Genomic DNA, 24,274 nt, shown 5'->3' with positions numbered 1-24,274 from the left:
TTTTATGTATCTCTTTGATACCAAAACTAAAAGTATAAAGCTGCGATCATGATCACATTTGACAATTAATTATATGACCTCGAATACATTCAATTTACCATGTTCTGCTTTAATAAAAAGCGATCTAATAATAAAGTAAAACAACTGAAGAGTGGAAAAAATATGACTCGACAAATACATTTAGCAGTGATCCCCAGAGTAACTAAAGCTGTCGGGGATAGGACGGTAAGTGGCATTTGATTCGGTTCCATGCTGTTTTACAGAAGGAAATCTCATTATTCATCCATATTCAGCTCAACACCTTCAGGTAAATATTCAAATGAGAGTTCAAACAACATTCTTGCCCACGCACAGCCCTCTAATGTTCCTTAGCCAAGCCTTTCTAGTTAACGCGCCTGCCAACAAAAACCTCAACAGTTAATATTTTGGTAACACTTTATTTGAAGGTTGAGGTTTATTTATTATTTATTGTTTATTTATTTAATAATATATTTATTATTAAAGGTTTATTTAACTGTTGAGGTTTTTGTTAGCAGGCACGCTAACTAGATATACTGACATGACACTGTCATAAACATGACATAACACCTGTCATGAACATGAATAAGCCTTCATGAATATTTATGACTGTTGTCATAAAGCGTCATTCGGTAAATTATGACAGTTTTAATACAAAGTTGACATTATTCAAAATGTATTTTTCATAACAACTTGACATTAACCAAGAAATCATTACTGATATAAATTTGTTCTAAAAGTATTACTGATTGCACTTTAAAAATTAGGTAACTTTATGTTATTAAAGGTAAAGTTTAAACAGTAATGATTTCTTGGTTAATGTCAAGTTCTCATAACAAAGACATTTTGAATAATGTCAACTTTGTGTTAAAAGTGTCATAATTTACCGAATGACGCTTTATGACAAGAGTCATAAATATTCAATAAGCCCTCATTAGTAAATACTGATTCTGCATGAAAAGTTTTGCTTGTATGACTCACTAGTAATTCTGATCACATAGAAAATATAATAGTCTATATGCCTTCCAGGATTTTTGACTTTTTAAAATTAACTTTCATGTCACAAGCAACTATTCAGCACTGCAGTAAATTAACAGCAGAGTGGCCTGAGCACAAAGCTCTTAGAGACCTTGGTAGGGTGCCTGTCTGTTAGGTCCCCAAGTAACGGCATTCAGACAGTATAATGAGTATTTCCTCTGCGCTGGATAAATCACAATATTTTGTTTGCTGAATATATATTTTGTCTCTGTTTCTTTCTCAATAAAAGCTAATGAGAGGAAATTAAGATTCAAATATACTCATCTATAGATTTGTTTTTGTATATTGGTTATTTCAATATTTTTATGGTCAAAATTGCTGAATTTATACATTAAAACAGGTGGAAAGAACCATACCATGCCCCCACCTTTCCATAGGGAAGTGGCAACAGGTGAGAAAAAAATATAGAAAAATGTTGATTTCATATACACTCTAAAAAGAAGTTAGTTGAACCAACTTAATTGACTTGCTTCAATTGGTAACAAGCAATTCAATGAAGTTTATCCAACTTAATTTATTAAGCTTAACCAATTCAATATATTATAATCATCCAACTCAATTTGTTAATTTTCTTTTTTAACAAATGTATTAAGTATGTTTAAGATGACAAATTTAAGTCAGTCTTACTCAAATCATTTAGTTTACTTCAAATAAAGAAGTAAATTAATAAAGGGTCTCTTTTTTCAAAGGGTTTTTGGCTGAGGCAGCCTTTATTTGAGTGTAGTTATTCAGGAAAGTGGTCAACGACAGAGAGGAAGACCAGCCGCTAAGGTCATCAGGTTGGGCATCAAACCTGCAAAGGCTGCGTCAAGGACTAAGTCCTCCTTATGTGGATTGTGCTCCCCCTGTGCCACCACAGCACCCTGGCTGGTGCAGAATCTGTCCCTGGTAAGCTTGAGTCATGGTGTCAGACAATAGGATACAAATATGGTATTGGAATTAATTCTTTCAAGTAAAGTCAAAGTGAAAAGATCCTTTAGGAAATGATTTGTAACTTTTAAGTTAGAGTGTATTTAGAGGACACTGTAAAAGGAGTATTAGGTTGTAAACTAAGAAATTATAAAATATTTAGTTTGGAACTACTTAAAAGTTTGAGTTGACTTTTTGTAAAATTAAGTCAAAGAGATTTTAAATGTTTATTAGAACAAAATACATGATTTGAGTAAGAGTGACATAAATTTGTCATGTTAAATACAGCAAATTGAGATGGAAGGACTTAATGAATTGAGTTGGATGATCATAATAAATTGAGTTGGCCAGATAGGATACAAAACTGGTATTGAACTCAATTGTTTTAAGTAAAGTCAAAGTGAAAAGTTCCTTTAGGTTAAAGATTTGTAAGTTTTGAGTTAATTGAACACAAAAAAAATAAGTTGTCGTAGCAAAAGCAAAAATAATTAAGTGAAATTAATGTAAATAAGTCCATAAGATGAACCGCAGCCTAAATACACTTTTTAGAGTGTAGAAATAAAATAATTAAAAGCGTCAATCAATTGAGATTTTAAAATAAATGAAACATAAGTTTCTATATTGGGTTTTGGATTTGTACATCTAACTTGGGGGGGGGGGATTGCTGCATCACCAGTCATGAACCTTATCGCCCCTCACTGTCTCATACAGAGCTGAAAAGGGGGGGAAAAAAAACCAAAAATGTTTATACACAAGGCGTATAACTGAGAAAGGTTGGTGCAACTTTGACCAAAGGTGACGTTATTCCTCCATATCTGTGCCTGCCTGCTTTCACAGGGAACTGGGATGATAAAATAGCAAAACTGCAAGCTCTGAAGTCTCACATGCCTACTTTTTTTCTTCTTACGTGAATCCTTTATTAGACCCGAAGCTCCATCTGAACAACAGAAGATTCAAGATTTTCGGATTTCAAACCCCTGTTGGCTGCATTACTCCTCCGCCCCGCTCGGCCCCGACAGTTGCCGTCCACCTTTCCTTAAAAACAGCTGCCTCCCACTTCCCACCTGGCGCAACTCACAGTTTCTCCATGGCTCCAATCTATGATTCGAGCTCCGCTGTGGGTTAATGCTATTGGACACACTCCCACCTGATTCATGATCTTTACCAGTGGAAACTGACGAACATGTGAAAAGTGTGTGAGGGAGAGGGAGACTGGGGGGGATCCAGATGGGCTCTATGGAGGAGTAAATCGGGATTAGTTTGGGGAAAACGCCCTCTCCCAGAGATATGGGGATAAACACTCAGCACGGCCCACGCGGCTTTTGGGTAAAACACAAAACGGTTGACAAATCACAGCGGCGCGGTGGCCTGGGGGACAATATAAAGGAGCCCAAAGAAATTATGTGTGGAATGGATGAAAGGAACGGTCACCCCACAGGAGTTAAGGGCTTCAGTAGGAACAGTTTCCTTAAAAACACTCAACATGGGATCAAATGAATCACTCAATAAAAACAAAAAAAAATTCCCTTCCTGCAGAAAACTCAAGCATGCTTGTGCCGCTAAAGCAGCTAACTGTGCTGCGAGGAGAGACGGCACTGAAATGCCCTAAAAACAAAGTTAGAGAAGAAAACAACAGACAAACACACACACACGCACCCCCCCCCCACACACACACACACATAAATCACTTGAATCTGGGAGACAACAGCAGCACAACGTTGTTGCAGTAAGCTTCCAAGTCTCAAGCCAACTTGGAGGGGGACTTCATGTTTAGTTCACTTTGGAGTGAGAGTGGGAGTTTTGCCCGCAGGGAATTTTGTTTTTACCTAAGCTGAGAAGTCTGCTTAAAACTGGGACACCTCTGTTTGGAATATGGGACCATCAGCAAAACACAAAATAACTTATCCAAGGTGTAGCCTATTAATGCAGGTTACCACCTGCATTAATATGTACATAGGTACATATAGTGAGATCCTAGTTTTCTATTTTGGAAATATAAATAAATCTCCAACAAACCACACCTGTGCACACAAAAACCTATACTATTATTCCAACTATGCCAAGGTTTCTTAGCCTTCATGCTGATATGTTGAAATTCTATTTTTAGGCCAACTTAAATAAATAGCGACTAACTAACTAACTAACTAACTAACTAACTAACTAACTAACTAACTAACTAACTGACTGACTGACTGACTGACTGACCTAACTTAACTTTTTGCTTTTAGCTGTGTTTCCATTTCAAATGTACACAAAACTATCTATATAACAATAATGTCAAAAAAGCAATTTTGCAATTCTGGTGTTTCCATTAAATAAGAGATGCAATTAAAATCCAACGTGAAGTTTGTTCACATGATGAGTCAAAGAGGTCAAAAGGACTGATTCTCAGGCAGATGTTTTCGGACCACAAAACATTTTTGTGCAAAACTAACAGTGCACATCTTTAATTGGATCCATTATCTGACATAGTTTTGTTATATCTGCATTCATGAAAGCGAATATGGAAACTGAAAGATGACAAGGGGAGCCAGAAGGACGATGGGGAGATACAAGAGAATTGGTTATATAGCATAAGGATGGGTCACTCCACTCACAGTAATTGCTCTTGACATTTAATTGTCAGAGTGGCATGTTGTTTAATCAGATGTATCCTCAAGCATCTAATTAGTTGTGGCAAAGAAAAGGAGGAACACTCAAGCGCAAACAACCCCTCGTTCACTTTGTGGTTTTTAAACATAGTTCAGCATGTATCTGATGTTGAGTAATCATTTAGACGGTGGTTTGACCAACTAAATGTGACTTAATTGGTAATGTCTTGTCTGCCTTTTACGCGCAGTGGAGATGTGTGTGTGTGTGTGTGTGTGTGTGTGTGCGTGTGTGTGCGTGTGTTGTACACGCACACACACACACACATGCCATCACGCAAGGTTTTTATTGACATTTCAACCTTGCAAATAGGAAAGTTTTGGCTGACTCTTGTCCACATTCATTACAAGCCTCCTCCACTTCTAAGTCAGTCTCACACGGTGACACTCTTGAGGTTAAAAAAGATTTTCAGCGCTCGAAATTGGCAATTAAAGTCAAGTGTAAAATTGTCAATGTCATTGAAGCCAGGAAAGTATGGCTAATATCTATCATTAGTTTGATAAAGGTTTTCCAGTCTCCTTCAATCTCCATCAAGGCTCACTTGCTTCAATAGTCACAATGTGGATGATCTAAGACTTTTCCTCCATTTATTATTCAAATTCATCACATGGTTGTGGATGTGTGGATGTTCTCAGAAAATCAAGATCACACTCCGGCGTTCTGTGACGACGAGGAGACAGTGCCTTCCAAAAGTATTGATACTCTCATATTTTACTGTATTTTCTTGGAATCTGAAGCCATAAAATAGTTTCTAAATGTGACATGGAAGGTATTAGATACTCGGTGTAAAGGCATTAACTCACCGAAATTGACCTCTTTACGTTTTGTGTGCATTTTTTCACCTTAAATATTTTAACACTAACTAAACAAGAACAAATATGTGATGTTGAAAGGAAATGGAAGCTGCCAAAAAGGGGGCAGTGTAGCAGTAAGAAGAGATTTTACAGCCTAAAAGCATAGTGGAGTGCTGCTAAAAAGTTGGCACAGTAAAGACAGCTGTCGTGATTCATTGGATGAGTAGAGGAATCCAATTCTTAAAATTTCTAGAGCCTTTGATAAATTATGTTTTCAACTTTAGTGCTCTGTGTTCAGGCCAGATGATTATTTGTATTCATCTATGATTATTAATATGAACATGCACTCTTGACCATGGAAATTCTGATTCTGAAAAACCTACAAACTGATGGGCAGTTATACAGCCTTTGAAAAGCAGAAGTGGAGCCTCGTCCATAACCAACAACAATACAACAACTGGTTGCTCGATGGTAAGTCAACAAAAAAATACTTGTCTTTTCAAGCAGCGCACACATCGGTAAAACCAGCAGACCAGACGTACTGAAGCTGAGTTGCTAGGTTACGGGTGGCGCACTGCTGATTTGTGACGTTATATTCCAAAGGTTTTTGAAACAGGTTATTTTCCGGACACCAGCAAGCATTAAGTTATTCCCAAAAAACTGGCTGCGTGTTTTAATTTTTAAACATTTGGGAAGCTTCAGGAGCAGTGTAGAGCCAAATGGAAGTACAAAAATGTGCTAAATATTTTCATATTAAAACATTTTTGTGAGGTTCTATTTTTTCTGGATGTCTTAGGGTTGTGAAGATGTGGTGCTTGCTCAACAGAAAGCGCATCGCCCTCTATTATTATGGTCTTTCATAAGTGCAGTCCCAGTTCAGCCATGTTTTCCCTACATTAGCATGCTGCTGTGTAAGATGTGCAGAGATCCATACCTAATGAGTCATCCTCCCCATCTTCCCAGTAGCAGGCTCCCAATGAGCTGTGCCCCATTCCAATTCCCTCTCAACCCCCCCAACCTCCCTCCTCCTCTACGCTGAGGGGCACAAACCCCCTTCCACACTGCCAGGCCTCATCCTCCGCCGCTCACCTGGAACAGCTCGCATAAGCACCTCTATAATGGAGTGTGACATGTGAAAACATTTAACTGTGAGACAGGTTCATTTGAGCTGCATCATTTCCAACCCATCCAGACAGGAGACGTGTGGCTTTCATTACACTTAATGTCCAGACATAAAAGAGCAGCATGCTGGTGCCAAGTACTATTTGGAACCTTCCATTTGTGTTTTACCTTCAAATGAATAAGAGTCACAGGGGCATGAGAGGTGCATGCCTTCTGTGTTCATCGCTGAGGTTGATAGGTCAGTAACAGCTTGGCTTCCAATCACCTGCCTTATATTTGGAAGCATTCTCTGTTTCTCTGCCTTATCAATAAGCAGCCTGATGAAGGTTTATTCAAACAAACAAAAGAAATTCAATTTCACACAAAAATCCTAATTCTCATTTACTACAATTCAGAATTGATTTAAAATGTCCCAAAGTTAATAAAAAAAAAATAAGACAAATCAGCTGTCTGTCGGCCTCCGTTTTATAACTACGTGGGATGATCTGACGTTGTCACAAAAACAATGCTGGAACGTATGCATGTACGTATCCAAAACAAGAAGGACACTACAAAAATTAAACAGAGAGAGATTCAACCAACTCTGTCTTCAGTGAAGGGAGACATTTGGACTCATTTAGGTTTTAACCAAATGGCTAGAAAGACTGAGCTTGACATGAGCTTCGCAAGATGAAGATGAAGAACTTCAGGAAGTCCACAAATATGCAAAGCCAAAGTACAGCTGTACCAACATATCCGTTCGTACATTTTACAGAGCTCTGTGTGTTGTGTTGTGTGATTGTTTCATAAGTTTGCAGCCTTTTTTATGCCAAAAACATTTCGGACAGCAAAGCTGACATTTCACTTCAACTAGTCCGCTTTCACTACCAGGTTTTTGTATCCACATTATGAATTTACCCAATGTGGTGAGGAATTATGTACAAGTTAAGATTATTCACTAAATAACTACAAAAATTTTGAAATTGCTAAAAACGTCTCTCAACGGAGGAGGCTGTCTCCATAGAAACAAAATGACAGATACAAGGAGAGAGTAATTCCACTTACGCAAGGATTAATATGTAAAATTTTGAAAAATGTGAATGACGCGTTAGTGTCTCCATTTATCATTGTGCCTTGAAAAGCAGACTGGAGCAGATCATGGGGATCCTTTGCACACCCATATATTAAAACAGAAATTATTACAGTCATTTTGAATCAAATAGTGACCGCGAAAATCAGAATCAAAACATGAGATAGAAGATTCCTACAGTAATATTTAATAACACTGCAGATTAACAGCTTGGTGACTTGCTTTGTTTAAATGTCATAATATTGTGTGTATAGAACCTGATGCTATGCTAATACTGTACAGTATTTGGGTGATGATTGTTTTCCTTATTGTACTCCAAGTATATTTTATATTGCTAACACAGGGATGTTTTCACTAAGTATGTCAGCCTGATAGGCTGCACAGTGGCGCAGTTGGTAGAGCTGTTGCCTTGCTGCAAGAAGGTTCTGGGTTCGATTCCCGGCCCCGGTCTTTCTGCATGGAGTTTGCATGTTCTCCCTGTGCATGCGTGGGTTTTTTCCGGTTTCCTCCCACAGTTCAAAAACATGACTGTCAGGTTAACTGGCCTCTCCAAATTGCCCTTAGGTGTGAGTGTGTGTGCATGGTTGTTTGTCCTGTGTGTCTCTGTGTTGCCCTGCAACAGACTAGCGACCTGTCCAGGGTGTACCCCGCCTCTCGCCCGGTATGCTAGCTGGAGATAGGCACCAGCAACCCTCCGGACCCCACTGAGGGAAAAGGGTGTAAGAAAATGGATGGATGGATGGATGTCAACCTGATGCTCTAGTTGCTTTTTAGCAAGTAGCAAAATCAGCTGTCTTCAGATGAACTGTTGTATTATGGAGTCCCTCACCTCGACAGTCAACCCTTTGCAAATGTAGCTGCTTTGTTGAAGTCATGAGGTGGGTTCCCCCTCTTCACCCACCTCTCCTGTCATGGTAGCAGATTTCATGGCTGCATTTATGAGAACCCTTTGGTCTAATCGTTGCTGCCCTGCAGAGTCTTTTTTTCCAGCGCCAATTCCATCCGTATGTCAGGCTCTTAAATTACCCTGGCTAAGCACCTACTCCCACCCTACTGAGGGCCATTACGCCACCTATTCCACACGCTCTGGCTGTAAGGCTCTCAGAGTAGCTCAACAAGCCAGAGGTCAGACAGCCAGCAGTCCCCTTCCTCAAGTTACAGCTACTTGCCAATACAGGAATAATCACATTTTCAACTGAGTAGCATCAGCAACATATTAGGGCTGTCTTTGATTGATCTTGTGATATGAAGTTCTTTCTCAGATATTAGTCATTTCTTAAGTCAAAGTCAAGTTTGAAGTTTTTCACCCTTTAATTCAACACACAGAGGTGTGACTACCATAAATTATAAAAATGAATGAGGTAAGTAGAGATTTCTATTCAATGAAAACCGGGTAAAGTAAATTAACCTGTCTTCCCAGATGAAAAACGTATACTTTAGTATATTTCAAACATACTTACATTTGTGAAAGTACATTTTAAGTATACTAAGTATTAAGTGTACTACCTAGAAATATATCTGAAGTATACTCAAAGTATACTTGTATCAATTTCGAAATTAGAACTTTAAACACACTTAAAAATAATTGTACCAAAATACACTTTTAATAAATATATTAAATAAAAGTATACTTTAAGTCAGGGGTGTTTAAGTCTGTCTTAGAAGAACAGACAAAGAATAAAATAAGTCAGAAGCCAACATTTTAAAAAGACACAGGAGTCAAAGAAAGACAGATCTGGGCTTCTATATCTAGAGGTCCTATTAAATCAGCCTATCAAGTTAACCTGAAGGATCATAAGTGCTTTAATATTTCAGTGACTCATACAGAGATGCCAGTCCTTCCTTCTGGCCGCACATGCTTGGCTGGGAGATCAGACCTGCTATGACTCTGGCCTATGAGTGAGTTTCTCTTTTATGCCTGCTTTCCTGCAAACTGCTCCTGGAGTTTTCCAAAGCCCATTGTTTTACCCCTCGCTGTGCTAATTTATTTAAAAACATAACACCCTGACAGCCAAAACCCCAAGATGCCTTTATGGGTTAGGGAGGTGATCTTTATCCAAAGCAAGTTGGACCATCCATCTGTTTGGCCCAGGAACCTCGGCATCTGCTCTCTGCTATTGTTAAGCTTCGTCAGATGACAAGCCAGGACCCTGGTGGTTGGAATCTCGGCTGCTTCCCATGCGCAGTCAGGAGTGTATGCACACGCAATGCAGTGTATGTGTTCGCAAGTATCTTCAAGGGACAGGAGGAAAGAGAGAGCGAGAAAGGCCAAGTGCTGGCTCAAGCCTCGGTCTTTATTTTGGTAACCGCGAGCGGAAGCAGCAGTCACCAGAAAACATGCCCTCCCAGCAGACCTGCTTGGGTGACCTCCAACCACAGTAACAACTTTCTCCAGAGTAATGGCTCACAGAGGCACTGTCAGGCTGCAGATTTCACTGGTGCAGGTCATATATATATATATATACACTGCTCAAAAAAATAAAGGGAACACTTACAACACAATATAACTCCAAGTAAATCAAACTTCTGTGAAATCAAACTGTCCACTTAGGAAGCAACACTGATTGACAACGGGGACCCTCGTCGGGTCAATCAGTGTTGCTTCCTAAGTGTACAATTTGATTTCACAGAAGTTTGATTTACTTGGAGTTATATTGTGTTGTTTAAGTGTTCCCTTTATTTTTTTGAGCAGTATATATATATATTTTTTCCCACATCCAGTGCAACTACAAAGGATCATCAAACATAGGACCTTTACATTAATATCTTTAGAGGAGCAAAATGGTTTTATACTGTGGCAAATCGAGTCATTTTTAGACAGGAACTGCTAGTAAAGGAACACAATTCTTGTAAAAAAAAAGAGCATTCCTAACTATTTGGGATTGTTTGTTACTATGTTTAGCTACCATTTAAAATATGATGAAAATAGATTTTCTTTGAAAGACTACAAAAAACTTATCTCCAGAAAAAGGGGCAAACATTAGTGACTTGCTAAAGTTTAAAACTTCAACCCTGTCCACACCTCCAGGAAGCCATCGTTTCTCAACAGCTGAGATGACATAAATAGCATAGAACATCGGTCTGGTTTCACCTGGCAAGAAAAATATTCTGTAAAACTGAAAATACTCTTCCTGGTTACACAATAAAAACTAAAAGATGAAATGGTTTGAAACAACTTCTCTATACAAGGTTTCTACCACACTATGGAACGGTGGTTAGCACTGCTGCTTTGCATCAAGAAAGTCCTGGCATCGAATCTCGGTCAAAGGCTTTCCAACGTCATTGGCTGGTAGCAGGTCAACGAACTCCTAAGACACACTTAGGCCATTATAGTGTTTAAAAAATAAGTAATTAATTTGTCATCAGTGGGTTAATACAAGCATCACCCTCTTTGTTAAACATTTAACATTTTGACCATGTCAAACGTGTAGAAGGAAACCTTATTACAGACCATCCAGTGTAAGCACATTGTGTTTTGCTTCTTCCTGTATTAATCTATTCTGCCTTTTTCACATTTGACTTTTCATACATTTTGGAGTTTTGAATAATTAAGAATGTTGATTCCCAAATCATGAAAGATTAATGCATGAAGAATGCATAATTAAACCCTTTTATTTCTGCGCCTTCTGACGTACTCCTTGTTTGATTAGCGTTTTGGGGGAAGGCTTAGAAGTAATGAGAGGAGACACATCTGCACAATGTAATGATTAAAAATGTAGCTTTTTTGTTTTTGAGAAGGATCTTACAGACACATCCCATTCTGTCACATGTTAGATATCTATAATTAGAAATACAGTTGTAATATGTGGGTAAAAAGAATAAATCAAAGAGGTTTACACAATAGCTTGCAAGGATAATGTTTTAGGTTGTTATGTATGATTCCAGTAATCAACATACTAGTATGCAAAGGATAATATAAGAATCTGTTTTACTACACAGAATGTAAAAAAAAGCCCAAATGTTAGGTAAAGAAAAGTAATTTTATTTTATAGCACATTTTCAGCAACAAGGCAATTCAAAGTGCATTACATGAATTAAAAGGAAATACAATACAGTATAGGGTTGCAGTGAAGTTCTGTTATTTGTTTACACTCAGTGCCAAAGATCCAGAGTATGAAGACAATAGTTTGTAGATGTTGTTGGCAAATTCAAATGAACTTAAGCTAGCATTAAAGAATATATCTCAGCCATCACTTTCAGCACTCTAAGAAATTATCTTGTAAATTTACAGTAACATACTGGCAGCTATAGACGCCAGACATTTACTGTAAATGCACAGTAGCTGTACCGTAATTAATCCTGACAGCAGATTACCGTTAATGCAAGTACGGTACGGATACTGTGAAATAACGGTAAACTTCTGGCGTCTATAGCTGCCAGTAGTTTACAGTTTTTTCGAAAGAACGGTAAAATACTGGCGTCTGTAGCTGCCAGTAGTTTACCGTAATCTACCGTTTTTCTGAAAGAACGATTAAAAAAAAATGCTGATACCTACAGACGCCAGGTTTTTTTTTTTTTCCACCGTTCTTTCAGAAAAACGGTTAAAAAAAAGCTGGCGTCTGTAGATACCAGTATTTTACTGGAAATGTACCTTTTCAATCCTGTAATTACCTTTTAAAGTGTTAAATACTGTAATGACGCCAACACACCGCAGATGTAGTACCGCCAACAGGATGTATTAGAAATAAGAGCGAGTTGCTATTCCTTAGGCTGCAGCTGCGCCTCTAACAAATCGTTACACTCAACTGAATAGCTTCACTGCTAACACACACTGAACTCTCCGCTCTTCCGGTGTTGTCAGATCCCGCTCCCCTGATCCCTTCGCCCACATGACAGGTCCATCACATGTTAGTGGAAGTCAGCAGAGTCAGATAGGGGAACCCCATAACACTCTACACATAACAGTGATCACAATGCAACTTATAACAAATACACATTACCATATGGACCCCAGTAGAACTAAAATACAGAATCGTTAAAATACTACGGTGGTCGACAGGTGCAAACACGCAGCAAACAAAGAAAAGACGCAAACAAAAAAGAGATGCAAAAACATATATATATATATATATATATATATATATATATATATATATATATAAGTGTTACAGACCACTAGAGCTTTGTGTCCGAATTCAGGGTCTGCATCCTTTCAAGCTCATTCCTTCGTGGGCTTGAGAAACGTCCCGGTCTACGGAAGAGGGGTCCTGCGAAGGCAGAGAGCATTGCAGAGAAGCTGTAGCCTTCAGCTAGCTGCCTAGCCTCCACCTCGGCGTTATGTTGCTTAGCAGCCGTGACACAACATGATTTAAACAATGTTTGTAGGCGAGAATGTAGATGTATAAATCTCACATTTCTGCTTGGTTCATCAGTGCATCACCTATTTCCAATATCTGTCCGACGTTTTCGGTGACGTCTGCTCCCTCTGTATTAACACGCAGCTCCCCTCGCCTGCTGCCAGCTGGTCCAGGTTTAGCATACCAAGGGAGAACACCTGACTCATTTAGGCTTTCCCAAATGACAGTTAAACACAGATATTAAGTCAGGTAACATCTAGTTGGAATATTTTGTTTCACTAAAATATTTCATTTATTGCTGAGCAAATCGGTTTGACTGATTAAAGTTAAGCCTAAAAACATAATAGTTTTATTAAACTGTATTGTCTTACCTGAGATTTGTTGGCCACCGTAAAATACAGTGGTGAAAGTAAGTATACCTTCAAATACTGGCGTTCCAGTATTTTTACTGTGAATTTAGTTTTATTACTGCATTCACTTTATGAGTAAGCTACTGCCAAGAAAACTGTAATGCTACTTTTTAAAGTACAGTCTTAGTTTTACCATAGAACATTAATACCTAACCCAGTGTAAGCTTCTTAGAAGTGCTACAATTGGTGCGGTTCTAAAATGCATAATCTGCATAATCAGAACTTCACATAACACAGAAGAGGATGTAGTTTACTGTAAATGCACAGAAGCTGTATCGTATTTAATCCTGAAGAGGATGCATCACATCCCTAACCCTGTGTTATGTGAAGTTCTGAAAAAGGACTTCCAAAATCTAAAATTCAACATGGCTGAAATAACGTGGAATTCTAGTATTAACAGGGTTTTAAAATGTGAACTATTAATGGTTTAAGAGTCCAAGTGGCACTTACTTTATTAGATGCAGTTGAAGGCACCGTCCAACATGGAAAAAGAAAAGGATACAATTTAGATCCTGAATAATATGGAAACAGAAATATTTCAAAGAAAAGAAAAGGACAACATATAACCTGAATGAGATGCCACTCAAAGTCCATCAGGTTTTTGATGAAGGTGGAAACCTGAACATTGACTGTCACTTTTTTTTTTTGAATGGTCTTTCCAGTCTTTTTGGATACCATCTTCCCATGACTGGCTTTTGTGCCCCTTTCTGGGTTAATCTCAATGAAGTGACTAAACAATAAAATCAAAAATCAAAAAATTCCTGAGAATATAAATACTCTGGCATTCTGAATACGGCTGGTACAATATATAAATAAAGCTGTTTTTAATTATGTAAAGAGAAAACATCACCACCTTTGTCAAATGTCAATCATAACTTATTAACTTAACCTTCATTGCTTTAAAACTTTTAAATAATGTCATTGTATTTTGCTCATTGTAAAAAAAATCATAGGAATGGTTTTACTGTTGAATGAACTCCAAAGGTTGCTCGGGCATCTGGTAAGGATGCCTCCTGGACGCCTCCCTGGTGAGGCGTCCAGGAGGCGTATTCCGGGCACGTCCCACCGGGAGGAGGTCTCGGGGAAGACCCAGGACACGCTGGAGGGACTATGTCTCTCGGCTGGCCTGGGAACGCCTTGGGATTCCCCCGGAGGAGCTGGAAGAAGTGGCTGGGGAGAGGGAAGTCTGGGCCTCCCTTCTGAAGCTGCTGCCCCCGTGACCCGATCCCGGATAAGCTGAAGACAATGAATGAATGAATGAATGAATGAATGAATGAATGAATGAATGAATGAATGGATGGACGGACGGACGGACGGACGGACGGACTCCAAAGTCTTGGCTGCCTCATGTTGATATTGGAGGTTGAAGATGTAGAAGATGGACAACACTGTCCTGTCTGGAATGTCAGCTGGACCCTCTCAAAGACAATATGGCCTTCAATGCTGACCATACAGAAAACTGCTTGCCACAGGGACTGTAATAAACCAAGTCCTTCATTGGAAGAACATAAAACAAATCCTCTCATTGATACAGTATGCATTTAAATGACCATCATAATAAAGAGTGTCCACTCTGCCAGGTAAAGTAAAAGCAAGGATCTTAAACTCCTCAATTGTTGCGCAAGTCACATCAATGTTGAAAACTGTAGGTTGGATTAATTTACAGAAGTTTGCACTGAAGGTGAAGAGTGCTTTGAAAGTTCATTAAAAGCTACCTTGGATGATCTTGTGATCACTGATGATGAAGTGTCTTTGGTGCTGCTTTTGTTTTCACCAACATGCAGGAGGAAGGACTGTCCTGGTTGCACCGCAATGAGGAAGGCTTCAACACTGGCTTGCATCTTTGGCATAATGACAAGAAGACGAATAATAAAAATTATTAAATATATTTAGCAACACAGCTACATTCAGATAGCAAACAAAGCCAATGAGAAAGTGCTTCTACAAATAAGTAGGCTCATTAGAATAACCACATACCTGCACATATCTGAAAACATGGTCCACAGTTTGACATGAGCTGTTTTGGTTCTTCTTGTGGCCTTTGGATGTAGGACGAAGCACATGAACCAACAGAAGAATACCTGGTTTTCCCAGCCTGGAGGAACAACAGGATAAATAGCAGACACATTAGGATAATAAATAAACATTTTGAAGAGAAGTGAGCAAAACTAATCAGACCCACCAAAATACTTTGTCCACCCGGTTTACCCTGTAGAGCATTTTTCACCACCTACAACATAAAGCATAAAAATGTCAGAAATAATTACCATGAACACAACTCAGACACTAGGCATAATAAAAATTAGTCAGCTTATAGAAACATTCTGGAGATGATTTCTTCTGCCAACCTGTCAGAAGAAATGTGTTGAAGTCATCATAACAGGCTTCAGTCACCAACATGACATACTAATGAAGAAAAAAAAAAGAGTCAGTCAATATATTATTTATTATCATTATTATTTATAAAGACAAAAACATTTTGGCTTAGCTTTGATCGCATAGATCAAACCACCGGTCCAGCACAGCCACTCTCCCCATTATGCCGTCTATAGCCGAAAACTTCAAGAAAACGACTCCGCAGCTAAATAATGTTAACTCAAACGGCCTTTCTGACAGTTTTAATGTTCGTTTAACCACTCGACACCCCGTGCTACAGCTGCTTGGCTAGCTTTAGCTGCTAACAAAAATAATAAACCAAGGGTGCTCACGTCCAGTCCTCGAGAGCTACCGTCCTGCAACTTTTCGATGTATCTTTACTCCAACAGACCAGGATCAGCTCTGAATATACCTGCTAACCAGCCATTCATTTGATTCAGATGTGTTAATTGGCGCAGGGAAGCATCTGAAAGTTGCAGGATAGCAGCTCTCAAGGACTGGACTTGAGCACCTCTGTACTGAACAGTCGTACCGATATCCAAAAAAATAAACTTGCGTTAAGCATAAGTTGATACTCGCGCAAACAGAAAGTTAATGCATTCATAAAACATAATCAAAATCAAAAACATGATGATCTTAACATGAAACTTACTTTTTTTGAATAGATCTTTATTGAGATATAGAATACATAACCGTGTAAACGCAGCATACATTGTGGTATAATGTTTGCCAGGGAGTTACAAACATTGAGACAATACATTACCATTACATTACATAAATACATTAAAGAGAGAACAAAAAGAGCATGTTTTAATAGATTTGGGGAACTTACCTTGTTATGATAACCTCCAGACAAGACGCCATACTGCTGTCTGCCGGGCAAACACGTGACGTCACAGATACATAGCGATTGTGGGAGCAACTCTTTATCAAACACCATCTCTTTAGGGAAACTGACAAATCTATCTTTAAATTTGACTAAACAAGTGTTTAATTAACATTGTATTTTAACATACAACAACAATCAAGACTGCCAGTCGTCAGTCTTGATTGTGACAAGAGAAGAAGAAATCAAATTGACAATGTCCTACCGTATTTTAGAATAACAGTATGTTACTGCTGAAATTCCGCCATAAATTTACAGCCATTTCTAAGAATGAGTGTCAACATGAATGTTAAAATCCCACTCTGAAATGACCTTATCCCCAATCAGATAAAGGGCCTGGTGGACGACACAAAACAACAAATTCAATATTCGTAAACACATTGTTGTATTAGTTGGGCTGGGATTAGTAAATAAATCTGACTGAAAAATGGTTGTTATTCTTCCTCATGTTTTTAATTTGCATGATTTGCTCCTTCTACATCAGCTTTTAGCTCAGTTGATTTTTGGACACTCTGGGTGCATGGCCATACAGAAGCTGCATAAATCTGTGTTAAACTACCTCTTCCTGGTCTCAACATTAGGTTACTTAAAGCCCATTTACTCTGTTATGTCTGGCTTGTTATGTCTGTATAATCCTAAATATAGTCCGATGAAATCAATTACCTGATGAAATCAATTACCTCCATAACTAGTTAGTAACTAAAGTCCATTTAAGGATGAATTAATGTTATGTTAATGTTGTTGACTCTTTCTTCACAGTAAAACTAAAGAAAAAGTAGCATAAAAATGAAGCAGCACACCAGACAGGTCAGGGATAAGGTCGTTCAGAGGAGAGTACAGTTATAAAACAGCATCAAAAGTTTATAACCTATGCAAATCATGGTCTCCATTTTGTTTTAATGGTGAACAGCATGAATCATTTTCCTTTCAGTACAAGCTGTATTAGTTAGACTTGTTTATAGGCCTGTCGTAATAAGCAATAAATAAAATAATCATAAAAAATAAAACAAGCTCAGTTTTCTTTTGCATGGTTTATCTTCTCTATCAAAAACTGGATGACAAAAGTTTTCTATTTGGTGAGTTGGTCTAAGCTGTTTTATTTACAGAGACTTCAAAATTCATTTTATTTATCATTTGTTTTTGTTTATTTAGACAAAAATTGGATCTAGAAGATACTTAAAATATTGGATTTTAAAAATGTCTTCCAGTTCCAGTACTAAATGTTCATTAGAATTGTAGTGCAATGTGTTCTTGTATTATTATGTCATTCTCATAATACTTGAAAATGGTCTCAAAACGACAATTTTATAGTTTCTGTGTTTCTGATTTAAATTGTCCAAAATTGGTGTGACAGACCTTGTTGGTTTGGCACACAAAATTCCACTTTAACTTGAATAGGTTTGAAATTAAAGTGATTACAAGATGTGAAGAGCGCATGCATGAGCTTTTAGTTCAGTAAATGACAAATGCATGCAAGATCCAATTATTTTGACAAAAGATGATGATCGAAATAGATATTAATGATCAGACGCAAAGAAAAATACAATCAACAAACATGCCTCCATATTAAAATGGCCTTAGCATGTTTACCAATATTAAAATGGAGGTTAGAACTGCAATCAAAATGCACATAATGTGGTTCCTGGAGGTCACAACATGGGTGAGTCAATAAAAAAGGGTTGAATAAACAAGGCTCTTAATGCATGGCCATTACTGTTTGCTTTAATAATCAGTGGGTTAATGCATGCCTCACCCTCTTTGTTAAAGTAATTATTTTGTGTGTGTGTGTGTGTGTGTGCGTTTGAGTATGCGTGCGTGGGGGTGTGTAGGTGTGTGGGCGTGTGTAGGTGTGTGTGTATCTAGCCAACAAAATATTGGTCAAATAGTTTTCAGCTTGTTAAAAACCTGCTTTCTTAGCAGCAAAGTGTGCTAGAAGGAGTATCAAAACAAAGATTAATTCAGTGAATACTGACATCCATGTATGTGGAGTGGCATCAGAAAAAACACATCCATACAAGAGTCCTTATTTGGTAAACAACCCAAATATTTGGATTTGAACTCTGTTGCCTGAGTAGCAGAGATGAAGTATTAAGTAAAGAGTTTTGCAAATTTCCGCTTCAAGTGTAAAATTATTCAAATAATCAATGTTTCTAACAGAGTTACTCTCTACAGCAGGGTTTTCTTTTCATTGATGTATAAACATTGTTTCAAACTCAAATAAATCTTGATATTGTTGATTTTAAGATTTGAACAAGACAAATTCCCCAGCTGACAGTAGAGAGATTTGATGAAATAATCGATAGAACCTGCAAAACAATATCCAGCCATGTTCATAAAAGCATCTTATATCAATAAATTACTTAAAAAAGTAAAACTCCTACTAATATTTATTCCCTGCTGGGTGAGATATTTCTGGTTACAGCTGTCAATTTGTCTTGATTATAATTTTCACCTGATAAAACACAAACCCAGTTTCATAGAAATGTCAAATGTTTGATAAAACACCAATAAGAAAGAATCTTTAACACTGAAAATGCCAGCCTAATTAAAATTATGTCCATATAGTGAATAGCATGCACACATAATACTTGGTTGGGGCTTTGTTTTCATGAGTCATTGCATTGGTTCAGTGCAGCATGGAGGCAATTAGCCTGTCGCTCTAATCGTAGCCTTCTGCTTGTCTGACTGGAGAAGAAAGAATGTGGCGCTCTGGAATTGGCTGCACTGACTTCAGATTTAATACTTAAAAACTTTAGAAACTTTACAGTGGACTTCCAGGGATTCTATGCCGCTCCACTCTGCCACCTGATTTGCTGAACTTGATATTGAACTGAATTCCTAAATGTGCTTCTATATGAAAAGTAGGGCTGTCAATTGATTTAAAAAATGTAATCATATTAATTACACCCTGTCACTGTAATTAGTCACAATCACTATGCCTAACTTTGCAAGCTAGAAATTTAAATACGTACACAGTTGTGGTTCTTGCAGGAACGGTGCCATTGGTAAGCCCCCCTTTCTGCCACTCTACAGCCAATTAAAATACAAGCACATTTTTTGGTTTGTTTTTTATGGAAGCTGTAGCAGCAAGTAATGTAGTCTCCTGGTATTCAACAGCTACCAAGGGAAATTTACTCCATTACACATGGACTACTACTACCAGCTTAGTAGTAAGCTGGTTCATGGGATAACTGACAGATAAAGTTTATTTTCTAGTGGTTGGACTCCCCTCTCCTTCCTGATGCCACCCTGGACAACTGCCCATAAAATGTTCTATATTTGTTGCCGTCTGCTGTTGTGGAAAACTTTCACCTTTCGCTGTCATTCTTCGCTCCATCTGTACTGAGCACTGTACACCGGGTACTGTCAACTAGGTAACCCTCCACTGGAGAGAAACTTGGGTCAAAATAGGTCTGCTTAATCTGCATTATGTGATATTAACACATTAAAATCTTCAGGTTAATTGCATGCGTTAACATGTTGTTGACACCCTTACTTAAAAGATTACTTTTGATCTCCAGTCTTCCTTTTCCTCTTTAGTCTAGTAAAGACAATAGTAAGGTTTATCACAATGAATTCAACAGCTACAGTCCATGAAAAAAATATATTTTTATGTGATGGCTTTTTATCAATGTACTTTTTGAACTTGAATTATATAAACAATTTATGTTGTCTCCAAACATTATTAAAATAAGACTTCAAGCAGATTGAGTAATATATGCCTGGGTTTATCCGGGCAAATTTCACAGTTTCTGTTTGACGTATAGAGTTACAATTCGAGTCAATAGCCAAAATTGTCACACTTGCATCAAAATGATGATTGCTTCTTTTAAAATAGAAATCAAAGAGAACATCTTGCCACAGACAAGCCTCAACCAGCCAATGTTGCTTAATATCAGTAAAGCTTACAACTTCTAAAGCAAAGCCATTAAAAACTATTGGAATCAAGATAAGGCTTATAGGAAATGCTGAAGTCAAGAGCAGAAGTTGCCCAAAGGCAACATTTCTTTTTTTTTTCAAGGAGTAATTAACTCTTACATTATTATAACCAAGGGTGTATCCCAAGTAATTACCACTCCTCAGTTTTGCACTCAGCAAAGCTGCATGAAAGTCTGATGCGCTCATGTTTTAATATTCGGCTGCTTTTTAAAAGAGATCCAAATGGCGAAATGAGCCTAATCCTTCCATGCTAAACTGACACCCTCGTATGCCATCTGTTTAAATACAGTAAATCTGGTTTAACATAAATGGCTCATAATAAAAAAAGATAGTAATCCTTTAAATTAGGGCAATGAGAGAGACCAATATCTTCAAATGAGAACTCCACAGTCTGACACAGTGCCCCAAATTTCTGGCGGCCTCGCATAGTCTAATGAGACGTATAAAAAAATCTTCCATTTCTCTGATTTGTTTTGGTGGGTAACAACACAAACACAAAAGCAGGTGATCTAGAAAGGTGGCAACAAACGACATGATCGTGAGTTAAGTACAAGCGATGGAGGTTAACAGAGCAGAGCAGCAGTGTTGTTGGGGGTGGAAGGGGTGTACAATTTATTATCCTCCAGCAATTAGCCAACAACTGCTACAGGCTCTTTGATTGTGGGATGTTTAAAGATTAAAGAGATAAGAGAGGGGAGCCACAAACGCAGCAGCAGCCCTTCCTCGTGGCAGACACTGGCTGCAGGCGCAGGAGATAGCGAAAGCTCAGATAGTCTCCAAGTCTGACGGGAAGGGTCAGATAGCAGAGCTGAACTGATCCACTGGCGATAACTCCTGTCAATCAGGCCTTAGGCTTGATTAATACATGCAGCTCTTGGGAAAATTAGGCCAAACGGGAGGCTTGAAGTGAAGGGGCTGCAAAGAACAGAGATATGAGGGATGAGTCGACGAGACGCGGTGAAGGCTGTTTGTTATTGACGAAGAACTGAGGAGAGGAGTTAGATCAGGCACTCTGAGGAAGCTGAGAGCAAATCACAGGCGAGGCTTTTGACTGGTTTGCTGCCGCCATGTCAACCTGGGTCAAGGCCAAACAGAATCTGTCACTGTCTTATGGTTTCCATCAAATGTCTGATGAGAGACATGGTTCTGTTCATGACCTCTGGCCTTCACTGTCATGTCTGAAGTTCATTTTTCTATTTATCGGCCATAGGGACAGTGGTTATTTTAGCTCCACGAGTGAACAGACAGCAGTTGGTTTTGAATGCAAGCAGTGTCTTGTCAAATGTCAGCGTTTGTGTCAAAATGTAGGAAAGAAATATCACTTGTACGTACAAATTTAAGGATTAAGGAGGTGGCATCAGGGGTGAAAGTAAGGGTGTACGGCAGGGTACTGCATACTCCTAAAAGATTTAGCAGGGGTACGCAGTACCTGTAAGAGAGAGGAGCGGCTGTCTGCTGTATAAAATCAACGGGTTCACTCTGCGGCAATGAGTGCACCCACTAATCAGCCGTGACTGATCAGTTTTTCAAGAACAATCTAAAACACGACTTAATCAGTTAATAAAAAACTTTTTTCCCATTTCATATTATTTCTGAACTGTTTGTGCTTTGCTAGAGCAGCGGTGCAACACGTTGACCGCGGAAGGTTTTGAGTCGATCTCAGCGGTAGGTGACAAACTGAACGCCGCCAGGACGCTGAGACCAGCACGTCCTCCTCTGACTCGCTTAAAACGTTCGTAGCTTTATTAAAGAACAACAACAAAAAAATCAACAAAACGTGTTCAAATTAATGACCCAACAACAATAATAATCTCAGTGATTATTGTTTCAACAAGGTGTTGCACAATTCTGTGCGTTTCAGTTCCATTACCAAAATAACTAGCAGAGCAGGAGTTTAAAATTAACTAATCAACCACCGCTGTGTTCAGGGGTGGTTGATAAGCCTGCAAACCTAATATCGTAACGGACTGAATGTTATGTTTTTAACGTAATCTCTGGTCGGCTTGGAGAGCGCAGGAGGTTGCCATGGCAACGTGTGTGCTTAAATGACAAAGAGAGAGAGAGAGAGAGAGAGAGAGGGAGAGAGAGAGAGAGAGAGAGTAAAAATGTGCGAGTGGTTTTGAGTTGATCACCTGTTCAGGTTGTTTTACCTTTGTTTACCTTTCTCATGGCGCTTTACAGCCGCTGTAGTTTCTGAACATTCAATAAACGACAAAATTGGACTAATTACCTCGTTCTTTGAGAGTAGGCCTATACGTCATTCACAACAAACATCAAACACATATGTTTCATTAAGTATTTAACAAACAAATGGCTTCTACCGCGATAATTATGTGAAATTAAATTAATTGTCTAATATTAAACAAAAATTGTTTGGTGCTGTCGGGTTCAGAGTCTGAGAGGCTTTTCCTTTATCAAATACTTTTTTTTGCCTCTTATTTAGTGGAAATATTGATGTTGATGAGACTTTCTCTAAAATGATAACCTTTTTCTACCTTTATAACTCCACTGTTGAAAATGAGAAGCTAACATTCACAAATGACATTGAAATAAAATCCAGTCCAACATGTGGTTTGTTTTCTGTGGAACCTGTTGGAGGAAAATATCCCAACTTCAGAAGATGTGCTTTTAACTTAACAGAGCTCTGTGGTTCCACCCATCAGTATGAGAGTCAGGATGAGGAGGTGCCATATCAGGAAGACAAAGTGGAAGCTGCAGGATCTTCAGAACAAACAGGTCATGATGTTAGGCCTACTGATTATCCCTCTGTCTAGACACAGGATCAAAATAACCAGTTTAAAAGCTAAAATAAATGGTTATATGCCAGACATGGAAAAATGGGATGCCATGATGTTCAGAATTTAGGTCTCATGGCATCTCAAGGTGTCAACATTGCAGCCAGTGGGCTGAGGGAAATACAGCTTTATTTTGTAGCAATTCAAGAGCTACCCAGCTGTTACCGCTTCGCAAAAAAATTAATTAGCACAGAAACTCCAATCAACTGAAAGCCACACATCGGTTCCTACATAAGCTAGATAAACAGACGGCTACAATCCACAAGCAGTCCCATATCACATATTTTTGCTGTTCTCTGCTTAGATGGAAGCAAGGTGAGTGTGTATACACACACATAATAATTTTATATATATATATATATATATATATATATATATATATATATATATATATATATATATATATATATATATATATATAGGCCTGAGCAGTTAAGCGCTGCGAAGCCCTATTGAAATTGTGCTGTAAAATATTATTATGCTTCCGTAAAATAAATTGGTTTTTTGAAGGCTCTATCATATTCAAAAACTCACCAAACTTGGCGGACGCATCGAGACTGTGAAAAATGTACGTATTTTAAGGTTGATGCAAAAATCGCAAAAAAAACGGCTCAACAGCGCCACCTAGCAACTTTCAAAAGACCCTTTTCTATTAACTTACTTACTGCAGAGACATGAAATTTGGTACACTTGTTGAGCTGCCTAAGACACTCAGAATTTACAATTAATGTTATAGTGCAAGTATGACAGGAAGTGAGCCATTTTGGATTTAAGATCCGATTTTGACCCCATTTTGACCGTTTACAGCCGTCGCATTTGATTTGAACTCCTCCTAGGGATTTCGATCGATCGGCTTCAAACTCGGTCAGATCGTTTATAAGGCATGGCCGATTCAAAGTTATCAAAGGTTTGTATTTTTGTGCCTGCTAATGGGGGGGCTTCCTGGGGTCAAAGTTCACCTTTTCGCCATGA

General features: G+C 38.3%; 2 protein-coding genes across 16 annotated transcripts in view; both read right to left on the bottom strand.

Annotated features, from left to right (window-relative positions):
* The window catches only part of robo2 (roundabout, axon guidance receptor, homolog 2 (Drosophila)), a 525,042-nt gene that overhangs the window by 460,596 nt on the left and 40,172 nt on the right, over nt 1-24,274 (bottom strand). The window lies entirely within an intron of this gene.
* Nucleotides 11,561-18,414, bottom strand: LOC103474122 (uncharacterized). 5 transcript variants are annotated; one of them, XR_014090653.1, is made up of 8 exons: nt 16,515-18,414; nt 15,655-15,712; nt 15,489-15,536; nt 15,284-15,401; nt 15,022-15,147; nt 14,272-14,542; nt 12,952-14,036; nt 11,561-12,806 (listed from the first exon to the last, which is right to left on the bottom strand). XR_014090653.1 is itself a non-coding variant. In XM_081614883.1 (7 exons), the coding sequence occupies exons 3-7, from the start codon at nt 15,524-15,526 to the stop codon at nt 13,939-13,941; spliced, it is 651 nt and encodes a 216-aa protein (XP_081471009.1). In that variant the 5' UTR covers nt 15,527-15,536; nt 15,655-15,712; nt 16,515-18,414; the 3' UTR covers nt 11,561-13,938. The 5 variants fall into 5 exon arrangements, 1 of the variants encoding a protein (XP_081471009.1); XR_014090652.1 differs by having other exon boundaries at nt 11,561-13,755; nt 13,874-14,036; XR_014090654.1 differs by having other exon boundaries at nt 11,561-13,093; nt 13,874-14,036.

This window comes from Poecilia reticulata, chromosome 13 (assembly GCF_904066995.2).
Source record: "Poecilia reticulata chromosome 13, P_reticulata-male-v2, whole genome shotgun sequence".
NCBI lineage: Eukaryota > Metazoa > Chordata > Actinopteri > Cyprinodontiformes > Poeciliidae > Poecilia > Poecilia reticulata.
The sequence above is the reverse complement of the archived record's forward strand: the minus strand, read 5'-3'. Positions and strand labels throughout refer to the sequence as shown.

Excerpts from the sequence above, each read along its gene's own strand:
- LOC103474122 (XM_081614883.1), bottom strand. The coding sequence starts at position 15,526 with ATGCTCTACAGGGTAAACCGGGTGGACAAAGTATTTTG. Across the intron at positions 15,148-15,283 it reads ATGTTTTCAGATATGTGCAG|ATGCAAGCCAGTGTTGAAGC; the intron begins GTATGTGGTTAT and ends ATTATGCCAAAG. Across the intron at positions 14,543-15,021 it reads TGATCACAAGATCATCCAAG|CTTATCCGGGATCGGGTCAC; the intron begins GTAGCTTTTAAT and ends CATTGTCTTCAG.